Source organism: Scyliorhinus torazame, chromosome 8 (genome assembly GCF_047496885.1).
Source record: "Scyliorhinus torazame isolate Kashiwa2021f chromosome 8, sScyTor2.1, whole genome shotgun sequence".
Lineage (NCBI taxonomy): Eukaryota > Metazoa > Chordata > Chondrichthyes > Carcharhiniformes > Scyliorhinidae > Scyliorhinus > Scyliorhinus torazame.
This window is the reverse complement of record NC_092714.1, coordinates 13364435-13379714: the sequence shown is the minus strand read 5'-3', so window position 1 is coordinate 13379714 and position 15280 is coordinate 13364435. Positions and strand designations below refer to the sequence as shown.

At 46.0% G+C, this 15280-nt stretch overlaps 1 protein-coding gene across 1 annotated transcript; it reads right to left on the bottom strand.

Annotated features, from left to right (window-relative positions):
- Positions 1 to 5065: 5065 nt before the first annotated feature.
- Positions 5066 to 14970, bottom strand: LOC140427650 (lysozyme C, milk isozyme-like). The gene is made up of 4 exons (XM_072513101.1): positions 14813 to 14970; positions 12066 to 12242; positions 10745 to 10826; positions 5066 to 5344 (listed from the first exon to the last, which is right to left on the bottom strand). The coding sequence occupies exons 1-4, from the start codon at positions 14940 to 14942 to the stop codon at positions 5278 to 5280; spliced, it is 456 nt and encodes a 151-aa protein (XP_072369202.1). The 5' UTR covers positions 14943 to 14970; the 3' UTR covers positions 5066 to 5277.
- Positions 14971 to 15280: the final 310 nt, after the last annotated feature.

Sequence of the window (15280 nt, the reverse complement as noted above, 5' to 3'; positions counted from 1 at the left end):
CCTGCCCCTGCCCTGGAAGAGGCTTTTTTTTGGCACCGAATTAGTCTGTGAAATGTGCAATATCTGCATGAGACAATGCAGCAGCGTTTAATTTATTGTACTGACCACTATTACTGCCCTTGTACCTCACTGCAGTCTCAGCTGGAGAATATATTAAAATGTGCCTCTATTGGAACTGACTTGTGTCTCAATTTGTGGCAATTTTGCCCTCTCTTAGTGACGAGGAGAGTACCTTTATGAACAGAGATCTGTCATTGCAAAATGCTCCGCCACCATAACCCCCAGCTTGCGGCAGAGACATTCGGCAAGACAAAGCAATTAGTGCAGTGTGAAAATCCAGAAATAACTACCTGGGTAGTGTGAGTAGTGGAGGTTACCACCCTGCCCTATCTAACCACATAAACGTGAGGGGCAATGTGAGTGCACCCGTCCAATTTTACCCCTTTACAGGGTGTGTCTCTGCCATTCATGGGCATGACCCCGACTGCGGGGGAAAAATCTGACCAGTCAGACAAGCATTATTTCCATTTGCCACATCTCCTCTCCCTCCTGGGCGGTCCATCTCCTCTCACCAGATTCCAGAGACTGAGACATAACGTGTGAGATTTTCCCAGAAATTGGCCAAGGCCGATGTTGGGCTGGAAAAGTGGCGTTGGGAGTTGGCAACGGCGGCTTCCTCGGCCTTATGGTCCCGGACCTTGGAAGGACAAAATGAAAAGGGCAGGTTTAATGGCACACTGCTGGCAGGTGGCCTCTGATTCACTCGCAACTCAGTCGTTAAGGATTGGGGAGCCAATTTTAAAGACTGCTCAAGTGCAAAAATGTTCACGTTGGAATCCCCTCTCACGGCACTGCCCGGACACCTGGCATTGCCACTGAGCAGTGCCGGGGGCAGTGCCTGAAGCATGACCCTCTCTCACCTGAGCTCGCCAGGAGCATGCCTTGGGAGACAAGTCGGGGTTTGTGCTGTTCTGCCATCATGCCGACGAAGGATTTTCTGACAAGGAAGGGACAATTCAGCAGTAGGGGCCTGATAATAATAATCTTATAATAATCTTTATTGTCACAAGTAGGCTTACATTAACACTGCAATGAAGTTACTGTGAAAATCCCCATGTCGCCACATTCCGGCGACTGTTCGGGTACACTGAGGGAGAATTCAGAATGTCCAATTCACCTAACAAGCACGTCTTTCAGGACTTGTGGGAGGAAACCGGAGTACCCGGAGGAGACCCACGCAGACACGGAGAACGTACAGCCAGTGACCCAAGCCGGGAATCGAACCTGGGACCCTGGAGCTGTGAAGCCACTTGTGCTGCCCAGATGATAATGAGATGTTTATATATTTCCGTGATGTTCCTGACCTTGAACATTGGAAAAAGTGTCCTGTCACTGACCTGGTTGGGGGGGGGGGGGCATTTGGATCATATGTTTTATCATGGCTTTCTCGTGTTATTTTCCACTTGTGTTGCTGAGCCTGCAGACGGGAGAGGAACATCTCGGCCTGTAAGTAACGTGAAATGTGTGAGTAGCCCAGACTAGGGGACAGCGAGCCGCTGCTGGCGAAGGTGGCAGCAGGTGACAGGGCTCGTGATGCCGAAGGCTTTCCACCATTGAGGGCTTCCTCACTTCATGTTTGAGCCTACTGTCGACACATCGAAAGGGAGAGAGTTGCTGTGGTGAGTCAAGAACTCCCATGATTGTTGTATCACAGAATCCCTACAATGCTGACGGAGGCCATTCGGCCCATTAAGTCTGCATTGACCCTCTGAAAGAGCGCCCCACTTGAACTCACTTCCTGTAATCCACCTGTCTGCACTGGGAGGTTACTAGAAAAGGAAGCCTCCATATCTGGGCTTGAATGAGTGTTCGGCAATGTAATAAGCTGAGCACCGAGACCTGCTGTGGCTTCCGATGCTAATGACCACGAATAACCTCAGAGGATTGGAGTTGGAGCATTGCTGCCCTACTGAGGAACTGGCGTTAGCTAAAAGGCCCGAGTCAAAATGAGAGATCTGGTAATAACTTTTAGAGGTGTATCTGATTAAGTGGCATCTTGGAGTGATCTCCATGAATAGTTGACCCTGTTAACAGGAGTAAGCCATTCAGCCCCTTGAGCCTTTTCTATTCAATTCAACTTAATTTACCCACCTTAGCCCCATATCCCTTCATGCTCTTGTGCCACAAACATCTATGGTGTATTCTGGGCTTGCATCAATCTATTGTTGACGTTATACTGCCACTGGATTAAGCAGATGGGGACTCAGTTAAACATCTTTGGAGGACAGGACAATGTGCAAATAGGATGATTGTAGTTGGGCTAAATCCAGTGCACTCAACTGAACTACTGATACTATAGTGCAAAGATGTGGTTGGGAATCTGGACGGCCGAGCACCTTGGGGTTCGGGGTGGGGGGAGATGGCTGCATAATGGTAATGGGTAATGTTACTGACCAGTAATCCAGAGGCCCAGACTAATACTCTGGGCTATGGTTCAAAGAATAGGTGGAATTGAAAGCTAGTATCACCAATTGCTGTAAAAACCCATCTGGTTCACCAGTGTCGAATCGGGAAGGGGGATCTGTCCTTGCCCGGTCCGGCTTACTTGTGACTCCAGAACCACAGCAATTAACTGCCCTCTGAAATGGTCTATTAAACCGCTCGGGAACGGGCAGCAAATGTTGGGCCTTGCCAATGATGCCCGCATCTCTCAGACAGTAAATTGGAAAAAAGATTACGTTTGCTTGTGAGAAGACTTTTTAAAGCACCACTTCACAGCCTCAGGGCACCACAAGAATGCCTGACAGCCAATGAAGTACTGTCACCAATGTGATGTAGGAAACTGGGTAGCCACCCACGGCAGTCTGGCACTGACAGCATGTTGACCCCGGAAATTGGGTTGTGTAGCATTTTGTTGTGTTGTATGATCACCAGGATCCAAAATGGCAGGATTGATATTCGCTGCTCAACCTTTTGGGCATGATGTGGAGATGCCTGGCTTTGGACTGGGGTGGGCACAGTTAGAAGTGTCAACACCAGGTTAAAGTCCAACAGGTTTGTTTCGAATCACTAGCTTTCGCAGCGCAGCTCCTTTTTCCAGGTGAATGAAGAGGTGGGTTCCTTTTGGGAGAGGAGGTAGAATTTGTGTTGTGGTTCCACGCTGCCAGCATTTGCAATCAAAAATTATTTATTCGGCTGTGGTTTGTCGGCATGGGACGTACGTGATTTTGGACCGCCCCAGCTGGGTTTGTCCTTGCCAAGCGTGCTAACCCAGCTTAGGACAAAGATTGGCACAGCAATGACGTGAACGCTCTTCTCCGCACCCTTGTCGGCGTTATTTAAAAGGGTTGCGTCCGGCCTAGCAGGTTAGTCACCGATTCATTACTTGTGGCCTGTGTTTTGCCACTTTCAGACTTCACTCTCTACATCGAGAGAGGTTCAGTTGCCTTTGGAGTGCTCTCGGCCTTTTAAGAAGATGAGAAATAGGAGCAGGAGTAGATCATGAGCCTGCTCCACCATTCAACGTGACTATGGCTGATCTGTGGCCCCCCCTTTCCTGCCCCCTCTATCCATCGATTACCTGAGAGATCAAACGTCTGTCTACCTCAGCTTCAAAGTTACTCAGCAAATGCACCATCCACAATCCTCTGGGATAGAGAATTGGAAAGAACCGCAACCCCCTGAGTGAATAAAATTCTCATCATCTCGGTTCTCAGTGATTGGCTGCTTATCTATATTGAAGTTCATTTGCCAAGTGCATGCACATTGTACAAGTTTATTAATGTCTTCCTCTTTTTAATCTCACTGCATAAGATCATAAGACATTGGAGCAGAATCAGGCCACTAAGTCCATCGAGTGCTCCGCCATTCAATCATGGCTGATATTTTTCTCAACCCCATTCTCTTGCCTTATCTCCTTGTTCGCCATATTAACTATACTTCTTTATTTGGTGTCACCCGTAAAATGTGATGTTGAACCTCTGAGTCCCAAGTTCCAAATCCTTTATGTAAATAGTGAACAACACTGACCCAGTGGAAAGTTACTTCCCACCTTCTGCCAGCCTTGAGTAACTTCCTTTACCTACTTTGTCACTTCGATACTCTCACTTGGGGAGCCAGTGTCAGTTTTCGGGACAGTGTGAGTTTAATTATCTTTAATTAAGGATGTTCTATTAAAAAGCAATTAGCAAAGCAAAATTAACTTATGAAATTAAGCTCTCAAGGAATATAAAAAGGAAATCAAGATAGACTAGGACCATTAAGGGATAAATGTGATAATTGGCTAGAAAAGCACGTATGTAATCGCAGGTAACGACAATTTAAATGGCGGAAATGCTAATTATTGACTTTGCTCCAATATTTGTTGGGGAAACTATCATGGCGGATATGACAGAAGAAACAAACAAGAGGGATATAAAGAACATTGAAGGTAGAAAGGGGGAGACAATAGATACATTAATCAGTCTACGAGAAGACAAAACTCTTGGTCTGGATGGATTACACTCATATATCTTAGTCATTTAAAGAGATAGCAGAGGGCTATTACATATAGATAAAAGCTCATTAGAAACTGGAAAGATGCCAGAGGAGTGGCAGACAGATAATCTGATTCCTATATATAGGCAGGTAGATAGAACAAGTCCGGGAACTGTAGACCATTCAGTTATTGCCAATGATAGGAAATCATTAATCACAGATGTAATACAAAAACATCTAGAATCTGGGAGTGTAATAAAGAGTAGGCAGCACTGATAGCAAAAGAGAAGACGGTGCTTCACCAGACCTATATAATCACTTCAACAAGAAGCATAAAGGGTAGATTGGATAATGTAGGGGTAATAATTGGATATTTCAAAAAGGCCTTTGGTAAGTTTTCACATAGGTGACCGGTAACTAAGGTCAGAACATGTGGAGGATCTTTTGTCTTTCTCTCCGTTATTGTCCATGTACTTAGTGTATGCTTTTTTTTCTTTAGTTTCAATTTTCCTTCTCACACTTCTAGATGTGATGTTAACGGGTCTGCTGTTTTGTATTGCTGCTCAATGGCAATTGAAAGACTCGAGACTTGATAATTGTTGGTGTTTATTTTAAATGAGTTGTCACAAGAGGGCTAGGACCTTCCCTTCTCCACAGCAGTCTCAGGAATCACAGTATTGTTACGGCGTGGAAGGAGACCATTTGGCTTATCGGGTCTGCACTGGCAGAGCTGGTGGCTACAAGTGTTGCCTGCCGAGGTCTATCGGAAGTGAGCCGTTTTGATCAACAGGACCTTTTGCTTTACCACTCGCAAAAGTATGTGTAATAGTTAATAAATCTCCCCTTGCAGTTGTCGACCCAACTTTTCCTGCAAAAACAGACGGCAGAAACAAGAAGTCAGTCATACTGAATCACAAAAGCCCCAGCAACGGGTTTAGTGACATGAAGTGTGGAGGGCATCAACTCCTTCCCTGAAACGGTCTATCGCTCCTCATGGAGCTGTTGATTCCTACTATGGCACAGCAGTACTTACCCCACACAGGAGCTGCATGTGTGCCTATTAATATTTATTTGATCTGCAAATTCCCCTGTATTATATTTGACCAGATTCCTTCAGTATAAAATGAGCACACTGTAGGCCAACAGTAATTGGGAAAGATGATGGACACATAAAGGCCAAAAAGAAGTCTGACATAATATTTGAACTGAGCCAATTTGCAGACTGCTTGCTTATAGAATCATGGGATCATAGAAAGGTTACAGCACAGAAGGAGGCAATTCAGGCTATCTTGTCCGTGTCCTTTCTAATCCCACCTTCCTGCACCCAGTCCTTAGCCCTGTAGCTCACAGCACTTAAGGTGCAGATCCAGGTACCTTTAAAAAGAGTTTAGGGTCTCTGCCTCCACCACCAACTCGGGCAGCGAATTCCAGGCTCCCACTACCCTCTGTGTAAAACGGTTCTTCCTCATGTCCCCTCTACACCTTCTCCCGCGAATCTTGAATCTGTGTCCCCTGGTTCCAGAATTCTCCACCAAGGGGAACAATTTTATCCTGTCCACTGTTATCTCTTCCCCTCATAATTCTGTACAGCTCAATAAAGTCTTCTTTGTTCAAAGGAAAATAACCCCAACCTATCCAATCTCGCCTCGTAGCTACACTTTTCCAGCCCTGGCAACATTCGTGTAACCCTCCTCTGCACTCTCTCCAGAGCAATAACGTCCGTCCTGTAATGTGGCGACCGGAACTGCACACGATACTCCAGTTGTGGATTCACCAGTGCTTTATACAATTCCAACTTTATATCCTTTTATATTTTATACCCCTGCCCATGAGGGAGAGCATTCCATATGCTTTCTTAACAACCTTGTCTACTTGAACTGCTGCCTTTAGGGAGCTGTGTACCTGTACACCACGATCTCTCAGTTCACCTTCCCCTCTTAGTATATTCCCGTTTATTGTGTACTCCCTATAACTATTCAATCCCCCAAAATGCTGACCTCACATTTCTCGGTTTTAAATTGCATCTGTCACTTTATCGCCCACTCCACAAATCTATCTATATCATCCTGAAGGTTTAAACCACCCTCTACACTGTGCGCCATGCGGCTAATCATTGTGTCATCTGCAAATTACCTAATCATGTGCCCCACATTCACGTCCAAATCATTAGTATATAACACAAACAGCAAGGGTCCCAACACCGAGCCCTGTGGAACAACTTTCCAATTGCAAGGGCAGCCATCAACCATTACCCTTTGTTTCCTGTTACTAAGCCAACTTTTTATCCAGTTTGCCACATTGCCCTCTATCCCATGGGCTTTCACTTTCTTGACCATTCTGCCATGTAGGACTTTGTCAAATGCCTTTCTAAAATCCATGTACACTGCATCCACTGCATTACCTTCATCAACTGCTGCTTCACAGCTCCAGGGACCCAGGTTCAACTGACTGTGTGGAGTTTGCACTTCGTCCCCGTGTCTGCGTGGGTTTCCTCCGGGTGCTCCGGTTTCTTCCCGTAGTCCAAAGATGTGCAGGTTAGGTGGATTGACCATGCTAAAATGCCCCTTATTGTCCAAAAGGTTATGTGGGGTTACGGGGATAGATGGAGGCGTGGGCTTAAGTGGGGTGCTGTTTCCAAGGGCGGGTGCAGACATGATGGGCTGAACGGCCTCCTTCTGCACTGTAAATTCTACCCCTCTATAATCCTTCTTGTCACTTCCTCAAAGAATTCAATCAAATTTGTGAGTCAAGGCCTTCCTTTAACAAATCCACAGCATGGATATGTAAAAGAAAGGTATGTGATATGTGATTTTTACTATTGTTGATATCAATTGATGTAAAACCCAACAATATATTCTATAACATGCCACTCAATATGACATTCTGTACAATATACCTTCACTGTGACACTCCATAACACACCCTCACTATGACACTCTCTTTAACACACCCTCACTATGACACTCTGTAACCCACTTTCACTGTCACACTTTCTATGATGCACTCTCACTGTGAGACTCCTGATAGCAAACCCTTACTGTAACACTCTTTATAACACACCCTCACTGTAACACATGTCATGTGAGAGTACTTTTAAGACATGGATGTTTAAGCAATGTACCTTTAAGAAAACAGTGATGTCAGAGAGTGGGTGGGGCTGGGCTTTAGGTCAGCCATTTTGCAGGTTTTTAGTTTCAGTTTAAAAAGCAGTGTGTGTGTGTTTCCAGAGAGCTGCAAGTTTTGAAAAGAGCTGGGTGTGTGTCTGTGTTTTGCAGTGAGCTGGATCCCTACCATGAAAGACTATCTCTGGATCATTTGGGTGATTTAAACTTATAATAGTGAAGCCTTTAATCTGATGTGATTTTGTTTAAAGGTGTTAATTAAGTCTCTTGGAAGTTTGAAGGAACATTTTAAGGAGTTATTTACTGTTGCAATATTTTCTGAGTTATCTTTGAAGTAAGGGGTGTTAAGAGATCCAATGTTTATTTAAGATGTTAAGTTGAGTTCATGCAATAAACAGTGTTTTGTGTTTAAAAACCCACGTGTCCATAATTGTAATCCCACACCGAGGGAAAAAGCCGCGTGCTCGGAAAAGCAACAAATCCATTAAAGGGAGAGGTTGGTTGAATTCCATGAAACATTTTGGGGTTCTGAAAAAGCCGCGCCCACAACACACTCTCTACAACACACCGTTACTGGAATACTCTCTATAAACACCCTCACTGTCACACTCTCTATAACACACCCTCACTGTGACACTCTCTATAACACACACTCACTGTGACACTCTCTATAACACACCCTCACTGTCACACTCTCTATAACACACTCTCACTGTGACACTCTCTATAACACACCCTCACTGTACCACTCTCTATAACACACACTCACTGTGACACTCTCTATAACACACCCTCACTGTCACACTCTCTATAACACACCCTCACTGTCACACTCTCTATAACACACTCTCACTGTGACACTCTCTATAACACACCCTCACTGTAACACTCTCTATAACACACCCTCACTGTCACACTCTCAATAACATACCCTCACTGTGACACTCTCTGTAACACACCCTCACTGTGACACTCTCTATAACACACCCTCAAAATGACACTCTCTATAACACACCCTCACTGTCACACTCTCTATAACACACCCTCATTGTCACACTCTATAACACACCCTCACTGTGACACTCTCAATAACACACCCTCACTGTGACACTCTCTGTAACACACCCTCACTGTGACACTCTCTGTAACACACCCTCACTGTCACACTCTCTGTAACACACCCTCACTGTGACACTCTCTATAACACACCCTCATTGTCACACTCTATAACACACCCTCACTGTGACACTCTCAATAACACACCCTCACTGTGACACTCTCTGTAACACACCCTCACTGTGACACTCTCTGTAACACACCCTCACTGTGACACTCTCTATAACACACCCTCACTGTGACACTCTCTGTAACACACCCTCACTGTGACACTCTCGATAACACACCCTCACTGTAACACTCTCTATAACACACCCTCACTGTGACACTCTCTGTAACACACCCTCACTGTGACACTCTCTGTAACACACCCTCACTGTGACACTCTCTATAACACACCCTCACTGTAACACTCTCTATAACACACCCTCACTGTCATACTCTCTATAACACACCCTCACTGTGACACTCTGTATAACACACCCTCACTGTGACACTCTCTATAACACACCCTCACTGTGACACTCTCTGTAACACACCCTCACTGTGACACTCTCGATAACACACCCTCACTGTAACACACCCTCACTGTCATACTCTCTATAACACACCCTCACTGTGACACTCTGTATAACACACCCTCACTGTGACACTCTCTATAACACACCCTCACTGTCACACTCTCTATAACACACCCTCACTGTGACACTCTCTATAACACACCCTCACTGTCACACTCTCTATAACACAACCTCACTGTGACACTCTCTATAACACACTCTCACTGTGACACTCTCTGTAACACACCCTCACTGTGACACTCTCTATAACACACCCTCACTGTCACACTCTGTATAACACACCCTCACTGTGACACTCTCTATAACACACCCTCACTGTGACACTCTCTGTAACACACCCTCACTGTGACACTCTCTATAACACACCCTCACTGTCACACTCTCTATAACACACCCTCACTGTAACACTCTCTATAACACACCCTCACTGTGAAACTCTCTATAACACACCCTCACTGTGACACTCTCTGTAACACAGCCTCACTGTCATACTCTCTATAACACACCCTCACTGTGACACTCTCTATAACACACCCTCACTGTAACACTCTCTGTAACACAGCCTCACTGTCATACTCTCTATAACACACCCTCACTGTGACACTCTCTATAACACACCCTCACTGTGACACTCTCTATAACACACCCTCACTGTGACACTCTGTATAACACACCCTCACTGTGACACTCTGTATAACACACCCTCACTGTGACACTCTCTATAACACCCCCTCACTGTCACACTCTCTATAACACACCCTCACTGTGACACTCTCTATAACACACCCTCACTGTCACACTCTCTAACACACCCTCACTGTGACACTCTCTGTAACACACCCTCACTGTCACACTCTCTATAACACACCCTCACTGTGACACTCTCTATAACACACCCTCACTGTGACACTCTCTGTAACACACCCTCACTGTCACACTCTCTATAACACAACCTCACTGTCACACTCTCTGACACACCCTCACTGTGACACTCTCTGTAACACACCCTCACTGTCACACTCTCTATAACACACCCTCACTGTGACACTCTCTATAACACACCCTCACTGTGACACTCTCTGTAACACACCCTCACTGTCACACTCTCTATAACACACCCTCACTGTGACACTCTCTATAACACACCCTCACTGTGACACTCTCTGTAACACACCCTCACTGTCACACTCTCTATAACACACCCTCACTGTGACACTCTCTGTAACACACCCTCACTGTCACACTCTCTATAACACACCCTCACTGTCATACTCTCTAATACACGCCCTCACTAATTCCTGAAATAATTCTGTTTGTGATTTCTGTTTGTGCCAACACTGTCGTTGCAGTATTTGTAACCTCAATATAGAAGCCAGCAGCTTTCCCTCACTCAATTACAGCCTCAGTATTTGCAGAGTGAGAGAAAAATAGGTTGAGCCTTGAACATACCAGGCCTCCATTCCTTGTTGGTTCACTATTATTGCTGCACAATCAATGTCCGTTTGTAAGTCGTGACCATTTTTCAGGAAGACTACAATCAAAAAAGAAAAGTAATATTACAATCAATGTTTGTATCTTTGTTATGTTTCAATGCAGAATTCCGAAAGCTCGAGGTTCAGAGGTCTCAAGTGTGCATGTTGCCGGTTATTTTAAATGTGATGGAGTTGGAGTGCCCGAGGGTTGGAGGGACTCCGTATTCTGTGAGCTGCAATATGGCGCCGGCAGTGCACTCCCACCCGTGGGTTTCCCTGTGGTATGGGGCGGCTTCAATGGGAAATCCCATCGACCACGGCAGGAACAGAGAATCCCATCACCAGCGAGCAGCGCGCCGCCTCCCGCTGCCGAGAAGCCAGCCCATGGTTTGCAATCCCACAGCGGCTGCTGGGGCACTTAAATTCAATTAATTGAATAAAATGTAAATTAAAAAGCTAGCTTCAGAAATGATGACCACACGGCCATTGGATTGCCACAAAACCCATCTGGCTCATTAATGTCCATTGTGGAAGGAAAACCGTCGCCCTCTAGCTGTGTCGCCAAACCCTCAGCAATGTAATTCACTCTGAACTGCCCTGCGAAATGGCTTAGCAAGCTCAACACTACCTACCCATTAGCAGTGAATCCTGCCTTTACAGTTTTGCCCATCCCCGTGCATGAATAATATTAAAATGTAATGCCCTGGTGGCCACATTATTTTGATAGCTGATAGACTTGCTCTTCCCCATAGGTGAAACATTACTGTGAGAGCATCTACTAATACATCTATTACACCATGGGGCGGCACAATAGCACAGTGGTTAACACTGTTGCCCCATAGCTCCAGGGTCCCATGTTCGATTCCCGGCTTGGGTCACTGTCTCTGCGGAGTCTGCACGTTCTCCCCGTGTCTGCGTGGGTTTCCTCCGGGTGCTCCGGTTTCCTCCCACAAGTCCCGAAAGACGGGCTTGTTAGGTGAATTGGACATTCTGAATTCTCCCTCTGTGTACCCGAACAGGCCCGGAATGTGGCGAGTAGGGGATTTTCACAGTAACTTCATTGCAGTGTTAATGTAAGCCTCCTTGTGACACTAATCAAGATTATTATTATTAGGTCAACGGAAAAGAGACCCAGTCTGTTCAGTCTTTCCAAGAGTCTAACAGTTTTGCCCCCTCTCTATTGCTTCTGAACCCTTTTCATAACATAGCAACCAAAACTCTGCACTACACTCCAACTGCATTTTCCTTATTTATAAAAGAAATGAGAAATTGAACACTTAATTGTAATGTTCACCCACCGTTACAATTCATGTTACAGCCATTGGGACTGTTTGGAAACTGTGTGTCTGCACACCACCATTGACTGTGTATCTGAAAGATCCCATAGTATGCTGACCGGGTCATTCCATTATTGCCTCTCTCGTCGTATTTTGCGAGTGTGTTGTACTTACTCGCATGGTGGGCCATACATACCCCTGGAATTAAAATGAACACAAGGCGCTGTAGGTTAGAACATGTGAAAACACTGCACCACGCAGACTGGGTGGGGCAGTCCCCAGTAAATCTTGTTTTAGCTGCACCCAGGTGAATTCTCACCGTGTTCAACCACCCCAACTTTAAACATAAATGGAGCAATCAAAGTGAGAGAAAGAATGAAAAATTTCTGCATGGGATAGGATACCGGACCTCTCTTATTGACAGTCGGTTTAATTAAAGGCAGTCATTGTGGGAACTGGAGAAGTACAAAAAATGGGACTTTATTTGGCGGATTGTCTCTCCTGATCTGCCGATGGTGACTCTCACAGAGAGTTCCGTTCATGGGCAAATGTATCTGTTTCCATCAATGAGCCTAAGAGTTGTAGAGTTGAAAAGTTATTCACTCTTATGCAGCCAAACCAACCCTGCCCTTGATAAGGGCGGAATACTGCAGATGCTAGAAATCAGCCACAAACACTTGAAATACTCGGCACGGTAGCACAGTGGTCAGCACAGTTGCTTCACAGCAACGGGGTCTCAGGTTCGATTCCCGGCTGGGGTCACTGTCTGCCCCCAGGGCGGGGTGCCTTCTCGAACCCCTCAGGCGATCAAAGCCAGTCTAGGAGATCAGACGGTGATCGGACTAAACATTATCTATAAAGATACTGACCTTCTAAACAGAGTGAATGCTGCCCCAGTCAGGAACCAATCCAGCTCTCTTAGTTGAATCCTGAAGATCGCTTTACTCAGTTGAGACCAAACTCACACATATTGCTCAGCCTCACCAGTGTAACATGCACTCACCCACTGACTGACAGAACTAAGAACTACACAAGCCAAACACACCACTGCCCGAGATTACATTCGGCTCTATTAGTAAATTCAAATTCCCAAATTTGAGCGATAGCCTCCTTACTTTCTGAACATTAATGGATTAGTCCACCTCTTAAGTCTGTAGAGGGGACACTCCATGGTGATGTTCTGCATTTTTTGTGTCTTTCCACAAGAGCAGGAGGGGTTTGTGCGGAGGCCCCAGTGGGGCAGGTTGGCTGCACAGGGACCCTGTGCCAACCCTGAACCTGTTTAGCAAGGACCATTCTCACCAGGGCAGTTCAAAGTCTGCCCTTGGACAGCCGGAGTTTGTCACAAGGAACTTCTAAGTGACTTCCCCTGTTTCATAGAACATAGAACAGTACAGCACAGTACAGGCCCTTCGGCCCACAATGTTGTGCCGACTATTTATCCTAATCTAAGATCAACCTAACCTACACCCCTTCAATATACTGCTGTCCATGTGCCTGTCCAAGAGTCGCTTAAATGTCCCTAATGACTCTGACTCCACCACCTCCCCTGGCAGTGCATTCCACACACCCACCACTCTCTGTGTAAAGAACCTACCTCTGACAGCTCCCCTATACCTTCCTCCAATCACCTTAAAATTATTTCCCCTCGTGGCAGCCATTTCCGTCCTGGAGAAAAGTCTCTGGCTATCCACTCTATCCATGCCTCTCATCACCTTGTCCACCTCGATCAAGTCACCTCTCTTCCTTCTTCTCTCCAGTGAGAAAATCCCTAGCTCCCTCAACCTTTCTTCATAAGACATGCCCTCCAGTCCAGGCAGCATCCTGGTAAATCTCCTCTGTACCCTCTCCAAAGCATCCACATCCTTCCTTTAATGAGGCGACCAGAACTGGACACAATATTCCAAGTGTGGTCTAACTAGTTTTATAAAGCTGCAGCAAAACCTCGAGGCTCAGAAACTCAATCCCCCTGTTAATGAAAGCCAACACACTGTACGCCTTCTTAACTACCCTATCAACCTGGGTGGCAACTTTGAGGGATCTATGTACCTATTTCTTAATCAAAAGGATGTTTGCTGCTAGATTTTGCTCAGGAGCTAGTTCCATAAACAGACTCTGAGATGGAAAGCGGACAGTTGGTGGGTTGAATAAAGGCGGAATGGTGCACAATGGTTTGCACTGCTGCCTCACAGCACCAGGGATCTGGATTTGATTCTGAACTATGGTGTTTGCATGTTCTCTCTGTGTCTGCGTGAGTTTCCTCCGGGTACTCCGGTTTCCTCCCACAGTCCAAAGGTGTGCAGGTTAGATGGATTGGCCATGATAAATTTCCCCTCAGAGTCCAAAGATAAGGTGGGGTTACGGGGATGGGGCGGGGAGTGGGCCTGGGTAGAGCGCTCTTTCAGAGGGTCGCTGCAGACTCATTAGGCTGAATGGTCACCTTCTGCACTCTAGGGACTCCATGATTCTATGAATAGGTCATCACGGGGAGTGGTAAGTGAGGTACAGCAATCTGTCAGTGCCCAGCTCGCGATGGGGAAGCAAATGATGCGACCAGCAGACTGAATTCGAAGAGAAGCTTACATGAAAGTGCCCCCTTGAGAAATCCCAGCCCGCCCAGAACTGCAGTCTCAACACTGAGCAGCCCTCCGGCTTTAAGGCAAAGGAAATGCTCTCAGAATCTTACAACGTAATTTGGCGGGGCCTGTCAGCTGGCAGGCGAAACCTCACTTAGTTCTGCTTTGGCAACATAGAGAAAGGTTACTTACAGTCTGCCACGCTGTATTTGGTGAACGCGGTCAGTATGGAATTCTTTACAGCTCTCGCAACGTCACAGCGTGTAAGGACTGTGGCGCTGGAGACTGTGAGGAGGACGCTGAGGGCAATGAGGCTCTTCATCTTCTCGGCAGGAGATGTGTTCGGAGTTTGGCAGTGACTGCTCTTTTATGTAGGACCGTGCCTCTGGTTATCAATCCCACAAAGCTGGTCAAACAAAAACCTGGGAAAAATAAAGATAAAACTATGTTTGCCAGATTACTATTGAGTTTGGAATGACGGGCTGTCATTTAATAAACATTGCAATGCAAGGGGTGGGAGACAAGAACACAAAGGGTTGGAATTTGCAGTGAGGCATACTGCACGGCGCACCCACCATGCCCAGATGGAAGAAATCAAACCGCCCAATTGATAAGTACCACACCCCGCTCCCAATACCTTCCAACCTTTTTTAAAAAACA